Source organism: Equus przewalskii, chromosome 23 (genome assembly GCF_037783145.1).
Source record: "Equus przewalskii isolate Varuska chromosome 23, EquPr2, whole genome shotgun sequence".
Lineage (NCBI taxonomy): Eukaryota > Metazoa > Chordata > Mammalia > Perissodactyla > Equidae > Equus > Equus przewalskii.
The window spans coordinates 18603027-18623475 of NC_091853.1; the positions used below are offsets into that span (position 1 = coordinate 18603027).

The window sequence follows — 20449 nt, forward strand, 5'->3', positions numbered from 1 at the left end:
TCTTCTTCTTTTCTTTTTCTTCTCCCCAAAGCACTCCAGTAGATAGTTGTCTATTCTAGTTGTAGGTCCTTCTTCTTGTGCTATGTGGGATGCTGCCTCAGCATGGCTTGATGAGCAGTGCCATGTCATGCCCAGAAACCCGGGGCTGCTGAAGCTGAGCGCAGGAGCTCATCCACTTGGCCGCGGGGCCAGCCCACTGATTGTCTCTTTCAACTAGTAGACCACAATCCCATGGGCGGCAGGAGAGGGCTTGGCTCCAGGATGCAACCACCAAAATGGAGGGCAGGGAGCACTGATGAGCATGTAATGGCAGCTCCTCATGAGAACCCATAATGCAATGCGTCCCAGGTGGGTCAGGAATGATCCCTGGACAAGTCAGAGCACGGGGCTTCTGGTTTTATTCCCGACCTTTGGTGGACCCCTTTTTTCTCCTCTCAGTTTCCTTAGCTTTAAAATAGGGACTAATGTGAGAGTGAAGCAAGAGATTATAGATTAAAGTGTTTTGAAACTTGCAAATCATTAATCTAATGGAAGGTGCCATAATTTCTCCACCTTTACTTAATAGGAAAATGATGGCAAGTAAAATAAATTCCCCTAGTGCCTTATCCAGGGTGGGTAACCTCTTTTGAAGTCAGTAGAGGCTCTAAAGCAGAAAAAATATGGAAGCTTATATATACATATCCTTATTCCTAGTAGGGAAAAGAAAGGTTTGAAAATTTAAACAAATTGTGTATCTACAATGCATTCTCTTTCTTCTCTGCTCAAAATGGTTCCAAGCTAAATTTGTCCTAGAGTCCTCATTAAAAAAGAAAGAAATGAGCAATTTGCCTGAAAGCAAACGGAAGAGAATTAAATTTTTGAACGCTCCTTATGTGCCAGACACTTCATATATTTTAATCTCATGTAATCCTTACAACAACACAGGAAGAAAGTATTATGCTTCTTATTTTACAACTGAGAAAGCTGCAGCTCTGAGAGGTTAGGTGGCTTTCCAATCACACATCTGGATATCAAAACTAGGATTTAAATCCAGGTCTGTCCAACTCCAAAGCGTATATTCTTTCTACATACCATACCACATTCGACCCTAAGCATTTCTTCTGAGCAATAAAGCCTAATTTGATTAAACATAGTAAATGGAATAAGCTAATTCATTTATCCATTCAACAAGCCTTCCTTAAATATGTATTATATATGGGACACTGTGCTGAGTACCCGAAATGCAAAGATGAAATAAGAGAATGCTTGCTCACAACAGAAGCTTCTTGTATCCATCTGCGTTTAGCAAAACAGAAAAACTCATTAAAGACTGCTGGAAGCAACTCCCAAGCATGATTCAAATCTTTAACTCAGGAGCTTTTATTTCATAAAGCCTCTCAATCTATTAACATAGCATCATCTGAAAGAGTTTATACAAATATCTCGAGACAGTCACATCCCCAAATCTCATGCCGAATCTTGAAGTTTTAACTGGAATGAATTCATACACCTTAATGGTGAAAAGAGAGGCATAATTGTTTCATGGGCTGACCAAGACTACTCAGCTTTCAGAGCTATCTAGTTTGCAGGAGCCTGGAGATTCCTGGAAAATGAGTTTCAGCTCCAATAAAATGAGATTAAGATATCCCCGAATTATGAACCACAATGCTGGGAGACGATGTCTTCATGTGATGTGGGCAGAGTTGTATTTTGTATTTATTTTGGTTGGTGCTGACTGTGTTTATTATCATTGCCTAGACATTTTGGACTTTGTTTCAGAAGGAATTCCAAATATTACTTGTAAGAAGCAAACTCTAATCTCTTAATGACAAAAATGTATCTCCGATGACTGAGGAATAAGGTAAAATGGTAAAACAAACACAATGACTTTTACTTGTGGAATCTGCCAGCAGAGGGCAATATTAGTTTTTACACTTTCCTCATACCTCCCCTGATTCTAAACCATTAAGTATAAAATAGCTATTTAGTAGAAATCTTAGGCTATAATTTTTTTCGTTCCAGGAAAATAAGACTAGAAACATAGTAGAAGCAAAGATAAGGCATAATATTGATTATTAAAATTCCAATCTCTCTGATAAGAGTTAAGCTTATTTATATTTCCACGAAAACTCTAGATATTTGCTGATTATAATGCAGCTAGGGGGTTGCCATCTCTTTATGGTATTTCTACAGCATATAGAAAGTTTTAAATGACTATTCACTGAATGACTTATGAGTAAATAAATGCTGATCAAGTATATATATATGTGGGTTGGGGTGGGGGCTGAGGATAGGATGAAAACTTCTCACACTTCCCTTTCATTTAGAATGCAACAATTTGGGGCATGGTTTCTCTAAATAAACTACCTTGAAAAGTAGTTTCTAGTCATTGTGCAAATTTCAGGGCAGCCTTAAATCAAAGAGTTTGATCTTCATAGCTTTGCATCAGTAGAAGACAAACGCTATTACTGTATGTTCCATAGGAGAGTTTGAGGGTTTCTATAATATTGGTAGAGATATTTGGCTAGACTGGATCTGTGAAGAGTAAGATCAGGAAAATTAAGATATTGTCAGTCAATTGCTGGTTGAATTAAATGAGCCACTTTACAGAACTAAAGTCAGAAAGACTGAAAATGTGACTTTTTTAAGGCTGGATTCAGTTGAGAGATATAGTACAAATTGTGAGTCTTCTGTGTCTGCTGGATATCTTCGTATCTTATTTTGTTGATTTTGGTATGCAGTTATTTTAGTATTGTTATATTTCTGTCCCTTATATAGGATGATAGCAACAATGTTGGGAGTTTGAGTTAGTTGGCATAATGCCAATTTTTCAACATCTGTAAAATATAGTTCTAATTTTATACTCTCAATTTCAGCATATAGCCAAATATTTAGCATTAAAGAATGCCCTTTGGGGATGACTGAATGAGTTTTCATGCTTCCAATAACTCATAGTGCATTTGTGTTTAGAAAATCAACCTTAAGGCATAAACGACAAGCCCAGTGGGAAGAAAGCCTTTTCTGTGCACTCTTGATGTTTAGTTCTTCGGCCAGCCTGTAAGTCACAGCAAAGGAAATTTGTGGAGATGCTGTCAATGTAGCACAGAAAATCCTCTACCAAGAGACTTAGGATTAGCCGCAGGGTGAGTGGAAGGATTTTGCTGAAATTTGTCCATCAAATCTCAGCAAAGTTCTCCCACTAGAGTCATTTAGAGAGGAACTCACTTTGCCTCTGCTCAGCTTCTTTCCTGGGTTAATACAGGTCAAGTTCCATAAGAAAATAACACACCTGATCTCTCGTCAATAAGACGTTCTGTTTAAGCAAAGTTTTCCAGGGAAGGGCTTAGGTTTATGCTGAGCTAGACACACTCTTGTCTCACACTGACGAATGGCTGCAAAGCAACAAGCTGGTATTGGGCTGGAGTTTGTTACCAAATATGGTCAAACTAAGTGACACACATGCTAATGAATTTGGTTTCATTAGCAAGCTGTTCTGATTAAGATAGCAGTTCAACTTATTATAGATGGGTTTTTTTTGAAAAACAAATCATGACTCTCTTCCACCCTCAATGTTTCAGTAACTAACACTATACTTTTTAAGCCTTGCTTGAGTGGCAATGATTTGCCATATGGCAATGAGCAACAATAGTATTATTGCTTTAGGGTATGTTTTCAATGTTTATTTATGCTATATAATGCCTTTAGTCTGATTTCCAATAGGCCCAATAGAATTTCTTTCAGATGTTCTGTCTTTTAAGTGTAAGACATTATTCTGTTTGTAAAACACACTCATGAGTTACCATGAATTATTTAATTCACTTCATTGTATGGAGGACAAATGACTAATAAAGATTATTTGTATTTCTTGATGCTATTCTATTCATACTTCATTAAAAATGGTTTGGGGACTACTTTTGCTATTTATTTTATTTTATAAATAACCTTTTTATTTTACAATAGTCTTAGATTTATAGAAAAGTTGTGAAGATGGAACAGAAACTTCTCATTTACTCCATACCCAGTTTCCCCTATTGTTAACATCTTTCATTGGTATGGTGCATTTGCTACAACTAGTGGACCAATATTAACTAAATATTAACGAAATTTCACTATACTTTATTCCTATTTGCTTAGTTTTACCTAATGCTCCTTTTGTGTTTCAGGATCCCTTCCAGGTTACCATATGGCACATTAGGCTTCTCTACACTGTGACAAGAAGTCTTGAGGGGATTCTTGGAAGGAAGATAGATAGATGCTATTTTCATCACATCATATCTAGAGGACATGCTATCACACGGCTTATCATTGTTGATGGTAACCTTGATCACCCAATGGAGTTACTGTTGACCAGATTTCTCCTCTGTAAAGTTATTTTCCACCTTTCTTTGCTGTATTCTTGAGGCACAAGTCCCTATGGGCAGCCCAAATTTAAGGAGTGGGCTCTATCCTTCATCTCCTTGAGGCAAGGGTATCTACGTAATTCTTTGGAATTGTTCTGTGTAGGAGAAGAATCCTTCATTTATTTATTTATCAATTATTTATTTGTATGGCTCAAGAATATTTGTTTTATACTCTGGGTTATAATTCAATAGCATGTTATTTTGTTGATCAACTTGTTCCAGCTTTGACCACTGGGACTTCTTTCAGTTGACTCCTGTGTCCCCTTTACATATTACACCCTTTTGTGTGTGTGTGCGTAACTTTTTTTGTTTTGTTTTGAACTTCTTCCATTTATGGCTCTGTAAAATGCTCCATGCTCATCTTATATATTCCCTGTTCTAGTCTTAGAATCAGCCATTTCTCCAAGGAGCCCTGGTTCCTTTTGTTCGGAATTGCCATTAGAAACCAAAGTTCAGGCATTAAGTGTGCTCATTGCTATTGGAGTGTCATTGCTTCTAGGCCCTCTCAGCGAATAGAGCAAGGAAATATGTGTGTGTGTGGTTAACCTGCATAGATACACATCTCTATAAGTAATTTTATATATATCCATCTGTATCCATATTAAGTCAAACTTTAGTTCATTCTGATGTCTCCAGCACTAATCTATCACCACAGTATCACTCTAGCCTTCTTAATTAAGAAATTTCAAAAAAATGTTGATTTGTAACTGAGTGTAGGCCGAAAACAACAAGGAAAGTAAGAAGGAAGATTGGTTTTCATGATATATTCCCTTATTTCTTCAGAGGAACTTAGAATTATTTATCATATTTTGATTACTGTGGTTTGAATATGCCTAAGGTATTAAAAATAAAAGTAAAGGCAGAAAGCCTAGATCCAGTTTATTTATTATTTTTGAAGCAAATACCTTTCCCCCTTCATTAATTGATACAGAAAAAAAAAATACATGAAAGGCTGTGGCCAGCTGTGGTTCTTCTGAAAACAGAACAAGAAGAAAGAGGCTTAAATTATATTAGAAGAAATATAAGGAAGAATATTCTGATAAAGAGAGTTACTCAACGTTGGAATGTAAGATAGGAAGTTAGAATTTCTTCCTCTCTTTAGAATTAGGACAGAGTCCCAGCTGTCTAGAATAGTAGGTGTTTTCTGATTTTCAAAGCTCTTTTCCCTCCCTGAACTCTGGGACTCGTTGTATCCATAATCAAAGCCTTATTCTAGGAAAAGCCCTATTTTGAAGACGTGGGAGGGAGGTCTGCAAGAAGAGAAGAAGAGAAGAGAAGAAAGAAGGGCTCATCCTTAAAAAATAACCATAGAATAAAGGTGAAAACAGAAAATGGGTTACATCCACCACCTGAATTGTACTCTACTGCCCTTTCACGTTCTTCAGGCTCAAGTAAATCGTATTAGAACACTGATCTTCCCCTTTTTTATAGCCCCTTATGGTTAATAGAAACTGGCACAGGCACTATGGATGTTTCCTTCTAATAAACAGATGAGTGGCTAGATTTCACAGCTTCATATTATTCCTTTTTTTTTTTTTAACGCTTTTCTTTTTCTTTTAAAGTTACATCTTGCTAAATTGTCCTCACTTCTATAACTCTTTTTTTCTTTTTTTTTTTTTGGTGAGGAAGATTAGCCCTGAGCTAACATCCGTGCCCATCTTCCTCTGTTTTATATGTGGGATGCCTGCCACAGCATGGCTTCATAAGCAGTGCATAGGTCTGCACCCGGGATCTGAACCTGTGAACTTCAGGCCCGTGAAGCAAAGCAAGTGAATTTAACTGCTACGCCACCCTACGACTCTTTGATTATCTATCTGGAGGTAAGTAAAGGTAAGTTTCACATAAGCAAGATGATTTAAATAAATATTTTGGCCTTACAAAGATTAACTTTCTTGGGGCCAGCCTGGTGGCACAGCAGTTAAGTGCGCATGTTCCACTTTGGCGGCCTGGGGCTCACTGGTTCAGATCCCGGGTGCAGACATGACACTGATTGTCAAGCCGTGCTGTGGTAGGCATCCCACATATAAAGTGGAGGAAGATGGGCACGGATGTTAGCTCAGGGCCAGTTTTCCTCAGCAAAAAGAGGAAGATTGGCAGCAGATGTTACCTCAGGGCTAATCTTCCTCACAAAAAAAAAAAAAAGATTAACTTTCTTTACAGAAGAACTTATTTTCCTAGAAATGTCATCTTCAGGCTAAAAATAAAATTATTTTGCATGGTGGAAGTGGAATGTATTGAAAAGAATCCCGAAAGACCTGGGTTTTACTCCTAACTGTACCACATACTACCAACGTGATCTTGGGCAAGCTGTTACTATGTGGCATTTAGTTTGCTTCTCTCTGAAATGGTTATAGAAATATTTTCTTACAAGGTTGTTGTGAATGCTGGATGTGCTCATGTACATGAGTTCACCTAAGTGCTAAGAACATGGCTAAAGTACTCATTGGATAGCAGTTATTATTATTGCCATCACTATTATTAATCACTATTCATGAAAGAAACACTACTGAATTCCTACTGTATGTTGGGCACCATATGTTTATAAGAATGACTCAAACACAGGTCTTTTTCTCAAAGAATTCATGGCATCATGGGAAAAATATAAAATTAGTTTGAATTGATAAATAATGAGGGAGAAGTCTCAGAAATAGGCTTAGGGGCAGGGAAAGCTCATTCACGGCCAAAGAATGCTTCGTGGATAATTCACAAAGCAAAAGAAACCAAGACTGCAGTGTCATTTTTTTTTTCCTGAAAAGGCCAATATAGTATGCCTATTATATTAACTATGAAACTTTGAAATACACTATAAAGTAATTCTATAGTTTAAAGTTTGATTATTAAAATTTTCAATTTTACTGTAAAATCATAGGAAAAATGTAGACTGAAGGTCAAAGGAGGAGAATAAAGTGAAGACGAGAAGAACGAGCTGCGAGTACCAGGCCAGGTGACCTAACCTCTCTGTGTGAATTTCATCTTCATTTTCCTCTTCCGTGAGATGGGACCATTATGTTAATTGCTTCATAGTTTTGGAATGAGGATTAAAGGTGGTTAAATGTGCTAATATACATAAAGCACTTAAAATAGTAGCTAGGACATAATAAATACTCAATGAATATTAGCCAGTACGTCTGGTGAGATGAAACAAGGTCCAAACATACTTCTACACTACTTCAGAATTTTATGAGATCTTGGACAAGTCACTCGCTGGGCCTCAGTTTTCTCTCTGTAAAATGAAGGCCCTTGGGTAGAAAAATGGTCTCTAAAATCCTTTCCAGCTTTTAACCTGGGACACAGGAGCAGAAAAGATCGGGTGTGATGCTGCCTGCGCCCTGACTTTATGGGGTCAGCAGCTATCTATGAGAGAGGATGGGGGTTTGAGAGGACATCTGGCGGGGGGTCAGTCAGGATAAATTTTAATTTCTTCAACATTATTTGCAGAAAGTGAAGCAGAGGCATTCTTGGTTCGAGACTCTCTTATCCATTAAGCATTCAGTTAGGCTTTCAAAACTTCTCCCCAAGTCGTATGAGGACAGCTTGTTGGTCCCTTGGTCTTTATTTGGGGAAGCGGTGAATAGCTGAGGTCCTTATAGAGTGATCACAGTTGAAATGCGAACCAGAATCACGAGTCCTAGAGAACTAGGACACCAGCTGAGCCAAAAGGGAGGCTCCCTTTGGACAAGCTACCAGACACATGTTGCCTGTGTCTTCTCCCACTTGCTGTGAGCCAGTTCTCTCTTCCTTAGGCGGCGTACCTCCCATTCCCTTACAGGCGACAGGAGTTTTGCCTATAAAAGGAATAGGAGACCAGGCTCCTGGTGTTTTCCCCCTTCTGGCTGTCCCCGTTGCTGACCACAGGCTCCGAGCCTTCATTAAAAAAACGTACAAGCAATGTGCTACATTCCCCGAAGTACGCCATGACATAGCTATTCTGTGCTTTCTTCTCTTGACATGAGTACCAAAGGAGAATAAGAATGTAAACATCTGTTTTATATAAGCCAATTCCAGACTTATAACTTGATTAGTAGAAGAGAATATTTGATGTGATTAATTTTCCAGTTACAACACAATGGCTTTCCGTCCTTTTATTGCCTTCTTAAGGAAGACAAGAGAAGAAAAAAATAACATAACTTTCATATATGTATTTTTTTTAGTTTCACAAGCGGTGCCAAGTATAACCATTATGGTTGATGCAAAAGTACTCTCCTTTGAATTCAGTTGTAATAGCAAGTTACTTACCCTGTTGAAACGTGCTAAAGTAAACATAAAATAATCCCGGGCCTCATTACATAAAGAACCAGACATTTTGGGAAGGATCATTGAGGATAATGTCAAACCATCTAGTGATTTACAGGAGGCAGTTCACAATAAAGCAGTGTATGTACACACTACATAGCAATCATCTTCAGAACTCCTATTCTTTTAAGGTAATGTTTTTCTGAGCTAGGCTTTATCAAGCCTAGTATGTGATGAATGCTTCTAATTAGGTGAGACATTAAATATTTCTTTTCTTTGTCACCCATCTTTCCCTACCACAGTGCCTTGTGGACCTTAAACATGCTCTTAAGTGCTACCACCCACTTAGATTTCAGGATGTTAATGAAGCTACAAAAAACTATAAACGAACAAATAAAAAAGCCTCCCTAGTTATTTTTCCCTTCCAAAGCATTGTCTTCAATGCATGTACACATAGCTTCCAACTTTCAAAGCTATATCATCAAAGAAATATAATGATAATAATAATACTTAGCTTTTACTGAGTCCTTGCTGCATTTCCAGGCACTGGGCTAACTGCTTTATAAGCATTCTTCATCTTATTCTGAGGCAAAGCAGGACAATGATTTCAGAGACATGAGAAACAAATGAGGTGGGTCCTGCAATTGCCCCAATTTACCACCTTCAGAGAGGTTCCAGGTTATGATGCATGGTGGTGGAATCAAGGTGGAGCCTAGCAGGTTGCCTGAGTTGAGATGGAGCTGAAAGTCTTGGGAGACGAAGACAGCTAGAGTTTGCAGGAGAGAGTACTTAAAGGAGCTATGTAGGTAAAAAACACCAGAGATAAGAAGGGAGTCCCCTTTGTATATTCAGCTGTGTACTGACAGCATATGCATGTGAGGAAAGAACCACTTGAAAGGACTAAAGGTCACAATGCCCACACTCACACAGGGATGGAAATAGGTCTGTCCCCACCAACCAGACTGGAAAATCTCATAATTCAAAGAGTATTGGGTAGGATACACAGAATGGTCTTTTCTCAGTAATGGGGAATATTTGTCCTAGACTGAACACTGCTTTGGTCCGGCCTAACAAATTTTAAAAGTCAGTCCCAAAAGGATCAGATGATTTCCAAATAATTCAACTCTGTCCTAGGACAAATCTGAAGAATATGTATAGGAATACATAAATCTAGTACTCAAAAAGGTCAAATTCATAATGTCTGACATCCAATCAGAGATTATGAGGCCTGAAAGGAAGCAAGAAAATCAACCCATAACAAGGATAAAATTTGATCAATGGAAACTGATATAGAACTGACACAGATGTTAGAATTACCAATCAAGGACATTAAAGGTTATTATAACTGTATTCCAGATATTCATACACTTAAAATGAGACGTGGAAGATATAAAGAAGATTCAAATAGTATTCAATAGAACTTCTAGAGATGAAAACTATGTCTGAGATGAAAAGTACACTGGATGAGACAACTGGTAGAACAGACAGTGGAGAAGAAAAGATTAGTGAGCTTGAAGAAATAGCTATGGAAACTATCATAAATGAAATACAATGAGAAAAGAAAATAATTTTAAAAAATGAACAGAGCATTGGTGAGCTATGCAACAACTTCAAGTGGCCTCACAAATGTGAATTGGGGTCTTCCAAAGAAAAGAGGCAAATACATCTGAAGAAATAAAGGCTAAAATTTCCAAATTTGGTGAAAACCATATACTCGCAAATGCAAGAATCTCAACAGTCCTTACGTACAAGAAATAGGAGGGGAGCCACACCAAGGCATATCATAAGCAAATTGCTCAAAATCCGTGATAATAAGAAAACTCTTAAAAGCATCAAGAGAAATAAAGAAGGTTCATATAGAGAGACAAATATAAATATATAGAAATTTCTCACTAGAAACAATGCCAGTAAGAAGCAGTGGAGTAGTATCTTTAAACCACTGAAAGAAAGATAAAAACCTGCCAACCCTAGAGTCCTCTATCCAGCAAAAAAATATCTTTTAAAAAAGTGAAAGAATTTATCACCAGCAGAACTGCACTGCAGGAAATATTAAACCAAAGCCTTCAGGGAGAAGGAAAATGATATCAGATGGAAATCTGGATCTACACAAAGGAATGAACAGCACCAGGAAGGAAAATATATTATTTTTTTCTTATTATTTAGATGTCCTTAAAAGTTAACTGACTACTTTAAAAATAACATCAATATAGTGTGGGGTTTAGAACACTGTAATGTAAAATAAAATGCATGATAATAACAAAAAAGTTTGGGAGGGGAGTAATGGAAGTATATTATTCTGAGGTTCTTTTATTATACATGAAGAGGTATAATATTACCTGAAGGAAGACTGTGATAAACTCTAAAGCAACCATTAAAATGAAATAATGAGTTATAGCTAATAAGCTAGCAGTGGAGATAAAAATGGACTCATAAAAAATATTCAATAAATCCAAACGAAGGCAGAAACACAGGAAAAAAGGAACAAAGAACAGATGGGACAAATAGAAAACAAATACCAAGATGACAGATTTAAATCCAACCATATCCATAATCACATTGAATGCAAATGGTCTGAATAGCCCAATAAAAGGCAGAGATTTTTTGATTGCGTAAATAAAGCTAGACCCAATTGTATCGTGACTACAAGAAACATACCTTAAATATAATGATCCAAATAAGTTAAAAGTGACAGGATGGAAAATGATATATTATGCTAACACTAATCAAAAGAAAGCTGGAGTGGCTATATTAATATCAGGCAAAGCATATTTCAGAGCAAATAATATTACTGTGGATAATGAAGGTAGCTTTATAATGATAAAGAAGTCAATGAATCAAGAGTACACAATAATGCTAAGTGTTGATGCATCCGATTGTTGTTAAGTGCCATCAAGTTGGCTCTGTCTCTAGGCGACAATATGAATGAGTGATGTCTACGACATCCTGTCCTCAAGAGCACCACTCAGCTTCTGCAGACTCGTGCCTATGACTTCCTTTATGGAGTCCATCCGTCTTACGCTGGGTCTTCCTCTTTTTCCTGCTGCTTTCTCCTTTTCCCAGCATTACTGTCTTTTCCAAAGAATCTGCCTTCTTATGATGTGCCCAAAGTAGGACAGCCTCAGTTTTATCATTTTTGCCTTCAGTGATAGTTCAGGCTTAATTTGCTCTAGGAGCCACTTATTTATCTTTCTGGCAGTCCAGGGTATCTGTACAGCTCTCCTCCAGCACCATATTTCAAATGAATTGATTTTTTTTCCTGTGTGCCTTCTTCACTGTCCATTTTTCACACTCATACACAGTAATTGGGAATACGAGGGTGTGGATAATCTTGCATCTAATTACAGGGCTTTAAAATACCTGAGGCAAAAGCTCAAAGAACTACAAGGAGAAATAGACAAATCCATAATTATAGTCAGAGATTTCAATACCGCCCTAAATTACTGACACAAACAACTAGGCAGAAATCAGTAAAGATATAGAAGATTCGAGGAACCCTATCAAACAACTTGACCTAACCGATATTTATAGAACATTCCACCCAATGACATTCTTTTCAGGTGCACACAGAACACTTCTCAAGATGGATAATTGAATCCTTATTAGGTGGGTACTGTCATTATCCCCATTTACAGCTGAATAAATGAAGGCATAAAGAAGTAGGTAGCTTGCTGAAGATGCACAGTTATAAACTGTCACAACTGGGCTTTGAACCCAGGCTATCTGACCCAAAACTCTTAGTCACCACGCTCTACCAGCTCCTTTGAACACCTGGAACAGCTCAGGTCTCAGTGAAAACTCGAGGAATTAGAATGCAACTCCTTTTAAATAAACAAAGGAGTAGGCTACTCAAATAGCATTCTCTAAATACTACTTGGAAAGGAAGTGTGTTCCCCCCTCCTCTCCTATTCCCACTCAGCCCAAATGGCCAGTCTGCTTCCTTTAAGTGACATGACTTATAGGTATCATAAACTCAGGTCCCACAGCCGCTGGGTCTGAAAGCGAAGACGGCTGCAGACTATAAAAGGCTCAGGGGAGCGGGCTCTTCCTCAGGCTGCCTCTGTGTCGGGTGGGTGGTCTAACACACATTCGAAAGGGGAGCAAGATGCCTGTTGGCCCCTCTTTAAATGCCAGGATCCAGACAATAGCTCCTTTTCCAGGCTGGAAATACGTTTTCATTAAAATGAAGCAAAGAATCCTTAGCTTATGGGTGACTTTCTTTGTCCACTTTCTTATCTCTGTGATTAGTACTATAATATATATAATAATTATAACACGGAAAGCTTTGTAATGTTTTCCAGGGCGAGGTTTCCTTCCTTATTGGCAAGAAAATGCCATAGAGGGGAACACCTTTTTAATGGTCTTTGGCTGAGATTTGGCACATGGCTGATCTATGGGCGGAAATGTGAAATGGGGATATTATTCTGCCTCACCATGCTAAGGGGGAGATTCAGACTGCTCAGCAAACATGACTCTTGATAATGAAATAAAAAAATCAGTTTCCTCTTTAATATGAATTCCCTGTCTCTCCTCATCCTTTCCACTGAGCTTCCAATCTGTATTCGCATCCAGCTTCCTTCCCTTCTCTACTCTTTCCTAACTACAATCAGTGACTTCCCCAGTTCCTGCTGTCTGTCTCATTTCCCTCAACAGCTCCTTTCCTTTTCCTCTCGCTTCTTGCCCATCCAGCTCCAGCTCTCTCCTCCCTCCCTTCTCCGCCGCTCCACAGCCCCGGAGGAGATCAAAGAGCGATAGTGTGGCTGCAGCCCAGCCGGGAGAAGTTTCCAGCTCCCCCTCCTGGCTGGGCTGAGTTGTGGGCTGAGAAACGGAAAGCTGGGCCGGGGCGTCTTGGCTTCTTGGGGGAATTATGAAAGAGGTGTCTGCAGCAGCGTTGCACACAGTAGAAAAATAAAATCCCCTTTGTGCTAGTGAGTGTGGTGTCTTTCAACTTGGGTCTCTGCCACTCATTCTGCCAAGCCATTGTTTACCCTGGGGTTTGGTAGAGTAGGAGCCTCGCGGGTGGGAGCGGAGGCGACCCTGGGAGCGCTCCCCTGGGACTGAATTGACCCTAGAATCGGTGGAGAGAGAAGTCGTCCTCAGGGAGGGGGGGCCCAGAGCAAAGGAGGGGGGACTGCAGCTGGCCAATCAGGAGGCGAGGCCGAGCCAGGCTTCCCCTCGGCGCTGCCGAGCGGCGCGCAGAGGAAAGTCGGGAGCCGCGGTGGCTGGCCCGGGCGAGCGGTGGCGGCGGCGGCGGCGGCGGCGGCGGCGGTGGGACTCGGGCGCGGCGCCGCAAGCTCGGAGCGGCCCCCGGGGCATGGCCGGCGCGCTGCCCCCAAGCCGCGGGCAGAGCAGTCCCGGAGGAAGCTGCGTCCAGACAAAAGCTGCCGCATCTCTGCCTGCCTAGCTCCTGCAGGGATTCGGGTTTGGTGCTTGTCCGCATCCGAGCCTCGGCTCCAAACTTTTTGCTAGTTGCAAGAGATTTCAAGTGTCTAATGAGTTGCTCTGAGAGGAACCCCGCTGCCTGTTGTTGAGGAGGGCTAAGCGCAGAGCTCAGGCGCTCGGAAAAAAAGCAAGAAAAGAAAATGATTTCCTGGGACATGGTCCACACAGTATTCCTGTTTGCTCTTCTTTATTCTTCCCTAGCTCAAGATGCAAGCTCCCAGTCCGAGATCAGGGCTGAGGAAATTCCCGAGGGGGCCTCCACCTTGGCTTTTGTGTTTGATGTGACTGGTTCCATGTATGATGATTTAGTTCAGGTTATCGAAGGGGCTTCCAAAATTTTGGAGACGTCTTTGAAAAGACCTAAGAGACCTCTTTTCAACTTTGCCTTGGTGCCTTTCCATGATCCAGGTAAGGGAAATATTTATTCTTTGTGTTTGTTATTTCTTATGATTACATTATTTCTTATGCTATGAAATTGTGTCAGTGTCAGGAAGTTTCTAAGCCTTTTTTTTTTTTTTTTTTTTTTTTTATGTGTAGCTGAATACAGTGTAACAAAGAATTGCTCGCTGGCATCTAGGTTTGTGATTCCAGCTCCAATCTCAGCCATGGAGCAGATAGCTTCTTTGGGGTGCTTATGCAGTGGTCCCCAAACCTGGAAATGGGAAATTATGAAAACAGGAACCAGAGCAAAGACATCAAAATCAGAGTTACTTGACTTTTTAAAAAATTTTAGAGCTACAGAAAGTTTAATTATGAAGGCAGATTGGGACATGGGTCTTCATGTACTTTTAAGAGCTAACATCCGGATTGAGAGCATACTCAGGATGACTCTCACATAAGGGGAAAAAACCCGTTGTGTGAAACACAAGGAAGCTTGTAAGTAATAACTACTATTGCAACTGAAGAGATGAAAATGAGAGAGAAGCCATTCATTTCTTAGCTGGATCTATTCATTTTTGCACCAGGTCATTGTTAGATTCACAGATGGTTATAAACATTATGTCCATGTCTCATCCAGTAGAAATGCATCTAATTTGGTGTGTCGGTGCTCTTTAGAGGTAGTTGAAGCAAAATAATTTTATTTTTTGCCCTAAAGCCATGGTTTTCAGCTGCTCTCTGTAATATGATCCTATTTACTTTTTTCAGTTTCTCTTTAAAGTGGCACCTTTCTGTGAGGATCCTAGCAGCCCTCATTGTCATTGCTGTGGGTAGCATTGCAGGGGGAGCCCTGGGGCTTGCAATCTGACATCCACCTGAGTTTCATTAGCACAAGTCGCTGCCCAGTTGAAGAAAAAATAAAGCAGTGGTTCTTAAAAGTCCTCCCCCACTTTTTAATTTAAATTCTCTGCCTTCACTAGAAGACCTTGACACAACCTCATCACAATGAGAGCTTGATATTTAGAATCTCAGATTCTTTCCTGGTGCATTTGACAAATGTATATGAGTTCGAATTCATTCTAGATATTAAATATGGCAGGTTTCAGCTGTTTTTTAAAAAATGGCATGGAGAGAAATTTAGACGGAAATAGAACTTTCTGGGATTGTTTGTTCTTCAAATGATGAAAATAATAACCTCTCCTACTGTTTTGGGATATGCATATAAATAGTAATTTCTACATTGACCAAACATGAAATGGTCTGTATATCTGAATAAAGAATTGAATGATCATTTGCTGTGTTTACTATCTTAGTAAGACACTTCATGTGTTATAATGTTTCAATTTATTAAATGTCACAATGCCAATTGTGATGCAGTGCACGACTTTTGTTTTTTTGGAATACACTAAATGTTTCTTCTATAGGGATGAATCTGAAGTTGGCTAAAAAATAAAGTGAAAATTATTTTCTCTAATTAACACCACGATTTCCTTTTTTTCAAAAAACTTATGAAATGATGTTGTTGCAAACAGAACACAAAAATCGCCTCAAGTCATAAATGGAAATGATCATCATGATATTTTGATGTGATATGAAAAATTATTGGAATAAATCATATTGTGGTGTGCCGCCTTCCCATTGTTGCCAAATGGGAAAGTGTGTTGTCGTTGACTTTCCTATGTTTAGCAATCGTGATTCAAAGGGAGGGAAAGTTGGCATGCTAATAACAGATGACTAATAAATTAAAGCTCTTATGAATTAAATAATATGAGAAAATGATTAATTTAAATTGGTTCCATAAAACTAGTTGTATGTATAATTCAGCAAAACTGTTCATTCTGTTTGCATTGTGATTCAAAGTAGAGAGAAGTGGCCAAGCGTTTATATTATCTAAGACTATTTAAAGTATGTTTGAAGATAAAGAGGGAAATAGAAGTTAAAACATACTAATAACCTTTAATTTAGTTTACTAATTCACTTTCATGGATTGTAATATTACCTTTGTGTGGCATTTTCTGTGTGTGTGTGTGTGTGTGTGTAATCACTGAGTTGTTGATTCCCTTGTACTTCTGATTGCCAATGAGCATGGAATGACAGAAGGGGCCTTGAATGGGGGATTGGCTGTTTTACTGAGAGACATTAAAAAAGTCAGTTATCTTTTTGAATCTGTCTCCTCTGCTATAAATGAGAGAATTGGATTTGAGCATCCCTAAGGCCACTTCTAACTGTGACATTTTACGACTGTCTGTTTTACATGTGGTTGTTTTTCATGGTCCCTAACACATATTCCTATAGTTGGGTAATACAACCGACATGGAAAGAAAGAATGTGTGAAATTTAATATAATAATTACATTAATAACTTTGACTATTTACAGCTTTTCAAAGCCTTTTGATATCTTCTATTGCATTTAGCTAGATGAAATAATAGATCTAAGATCTGGGATGTAGGTGAAGGCATTTGACAAAAATCTTTAGGCCTTTGCTGATGATTTCTTTGGACCTCTGTATTAGAGTTTGGGGCAAGGTTTGTGTTTGCAGATAAGGATAAAAATTAAAATACGTGGAAAACATGAATATGCAAAAAGAAGACATCTAACAAGTTGACAAGGAGGTGATAAAGTCATTCAGATATTGTGCATGTAGGAATGAATGTTGGAGGACCAACAACATGCCCGTGGTAGGAGCAAGTACCAGAGAGGACCAGAGCCATGGAGAGTGAAGCCAACCTTTTGATGCTAATTATGCTTAAGACGGGTTTTCTACTTCCATAATCACATTTAATGCATTAATTTTTAACAGCTTTATTGCGATATAATTCCCTTACCGTACAATCATTCATTTAAAATGTACAATTCAATAGTTTTTAGTATATTCACAGATAAATGCCACCATCGCCACAATCGATTTTGGAACATTTTCATGCCCTCAAAGAGAAACTGCATGCCTTTTAGTTATCGCTCCCCTACCTGCTCTCATGCTCCTCCCATTCCTAAACAACTACTAATTTACTTTCTGTCTCTATAGATTTTCCTGCTGACTTTCATGTGAATGGAATCACGTAATATGTGGTCTTTTTGGACTAATTTCTTTCACTATAGCATAATGTTTTCAAGGTTCATCCATACTGTAGCATGTATCAGTACTTTATTCCTTTTTATAGCCAAATAATATTCCATTATATAGATATACCACATTTTGATTATCTGTTAATCCATAATGGATATTTGGGTTGTGTCTACTTTTTGGCTGTTATGAATAACGCTTCCATAAACATTTGTGTACAAGTTTCTGTGTGGACACATGTGATGTGATTTATAATAAGAAGTATATATTTGGTCTTCATCCTTGATTCTGGCATAGAGCTCCTAAAACCTTTGGAATTTCCTAAGGATGAGAGCCATAAAGGTGTCTTTTGTTATGTTAATGATTTGACTTTGGACTCCACCTAAGGATTGGGGCTGGTTGCCAGGAGACCCAATCATGTGATTAGAGGGTGGAACTTTCAGTCTCCCCACCCTCCCACCTCCCACTCCCACCTCAGGGGAGGGGAGAGGGGCTGGAGGTTGAACCTCTTGCCAATGGCCAGTGATTTAATCAGCCATGCCTATGTAAAGAAGCCTCCATAAAAACCCAGAAGGACAAGGCTTGGAGAGCTTCTGGGTTGGTGAGCATGTGGAGATTTGGGGAGAATGGCATGCTCTGGGATAGCTTGGGTGCTCCACACCTCTTGCCCTATGCATCTCTTCCATCTGCCGTTCCTGAGTTATATCCTTTTAGAATAAACTGATGATCTAATGAGTAAATAGGTTTCCTGACTTTTTTGAGCTGCTCTAGCAAATTATTCAAACCCAAGGAGGAGGTTGTGAGAACCTCTGACTTATAGCCGGTTGGTCAGAAGTACAGGTAACAACCTGGACTTGTGACTGGCGATTGAAGTAAAAGGAGGGGTGTCTGGAGCCAGACGGTCAGAAGCAAGATAACAACAGGGGCTTGCAAGTGGTGTCTGAACTGGGCGAGGAGGGGCAGTCTCCACCTTTAACCTGTGGGATCTGATGTTATCTCTGGGTAGATAGGCATCAGAATTGAGTTGAATTCTCAGACACCCTGCTGGGGTCTGAGAAATGCTTGTTGGAGGGGTGGGGAGCCCCCGCCCCCCATTCCACATTGAAATTGGGTGCTCAGAACACAAAAGAACACATATTTTCATTTCTCTTGAGTATATACCTAGGAGTGGAATAGCTGGGTCATGGTAACTGTTTCGTTGTTTGAGGACGTGCCAGACTGTTTTCCAAAGCAGCTGTACCATTTTACGTTCCCACCAGCAGTATGTGAGGGTTCTGGTTAAGAAGTCAGATCCTCATCAACACTAGTTTATTATTGAACTTGCTGATTCTTACATATTGATTTTTGCCATGCTTTTTACAATACTCAAATGTATTTCTCTCTTCCTCAGGACACAACTTTGTGGAGGGCTGAGGGTTTCCCTTTGACTACAGCTCCTTTTATCACTCAGTTTTCCATTTCTCCTCCTCTCTGGAAGGCAGGTACCAGAGACAGAGGAAAGAGAATGGGGCAGAATGTTTTAATGAGTCACTTTATATAAAGAAAATTCTCTGCTTCTCTTTCACAATTACGTCTCTACTTTTTTCTCGAGCTATCTTATATCAGTCTCATTCATTCATTCATTCGTTCATTCACTCACCTATTATGTTTCAGGCATTGCTTCAGACACTGGGACTACAAAAGGGCATAAAACAGACAAAAGCTCTTGCTCTCGTGGAGCTTACAGTCTACTGAGGGACACAGGTCATAAAGAAAAGAATTAAAATACATGTGCTACGTTTGTTGGTGGTAATTGCTCTGGAGAAAATAAGCAGGAAAAGGGCATGGGGAGTTTGAGGTGGACTGAGAGTGTTGACATTTTAAATATGGTGGTCCAGGAAGCCCGCAGTTGAAAAGGCCACCTTTCAACAAAGACTTGAAGGGGATGAGGGAGGGAGCAGTGAGGATATCTGAGGAAAGACTTTTGCAGGCAGAGTAACAGTAAATGAAATGCTCTTGCACGTGGCAAGAGCATCCTGATGTGTTCAAGGAACTCGGAAAAGACCAGTGTATCTAGAGCATAGTGAGCAATAGGGAGAAGTTAGGAGGTGAGGTCAGAAAGATGATGGGGCCACCTCACAAAAGAGCTTCTCGGCCACTGCGACTTGGCTTTTCTCTAAGTGAGATGGAGAACCATGTTAGGATTTTGAGCAGAGCAGTGACGTGATCTGACTCATGCATCTGTGTAATCATTCTGACTGTTGTTTGAGAATAGTCTAAAGTGGAGCTAGGGCAGAAGCAGAGAGGCTAGGAGACTCCTGCATCATTGAGGCAGAAGAGGATGGTATATCTTGGGTGAAGTTGGTATCTGTGGAAGTTTTGAGAAATAGTTGGATTCTGTGTCTGTTTTAAAGATGAAACCCAAAGGATTTAATGATGGACAGGATGTAATGTGTGAGAAAAAAGACAGAAGACAAGACAGATGCTGAGGACTTGGCTTGAGCGAATAGAAGCATAGCATAGCTGTTTACTGAGATGGAGAAGAATGAGCAAGAAGCAGACTTGAGAAAAAGTGAGAGGATGAGGCTTTTATTTTTGGTTGTGTTTGTTTGAGTTGCCTTTTGGTACCCAAGTGGAAGGTGGTTGGATATAAGAGTTTAGAGGTCAAGAGGAGAGGTCTGGGTCAGAGATATAAATTTCAGATTGCAAGGCATACATACAGATGGTGTTTAGGGCTATGAGGCTAGACGAGACCACTAAGGGACTGATTAAATGGAGAATAGTGAAGGTCTGAGGAGCCAGCCAGCCCTGGGACACTCCAGTGTTCAGCAGAGAAATGAGCATAAACCAGCAAAGGAGCCTGAGAAATTGAAGTCAGAGAGGAAGGAAAAGAGTACATTATTCTAGAAGTCAAGAGAAGAAAGCGTTTCAAGGGAGAAGCACTAATTGGTTAATTACGAGGAGGACTGAGAGTTG

The 20449-nt window shown here is 39.5% G+C and overlaps 1 protein-coding gene across 8 annotated transcripts in view; it reads left to right on the forward strand.

The window, feature by feature from the left end:
- Nucleotides 1-13806: 13806 nt before the first annotated feature.
- Nucleotides 13807-20449, forward strand: part of HMCN1 (hemicentin 1) — a 434632-nt gene continuing 427989 nt past the window's right edge. For 7 of the 8 annotated variants that reach the window (XR_011532218.1, XR_011532219.1, XR_011532217.1 and 4 more), the window contains exon 1: nucleotides 13871-14459. Coding sequence is in view for 2 of the 8 variants with exons in the window: in XM_008514092.2 (XP_008512314.2) it covers nucleotides 14192-14459 (268 nt within the window). In the remaining 6 variants the exon portion in view is untranslated. Of the gene's footprint in view, nucleotides 14460-20449 lie in introns of all 8 variants that reach the window. The other variant, XM_008514091.2, reaches the window with a different exon arrangement.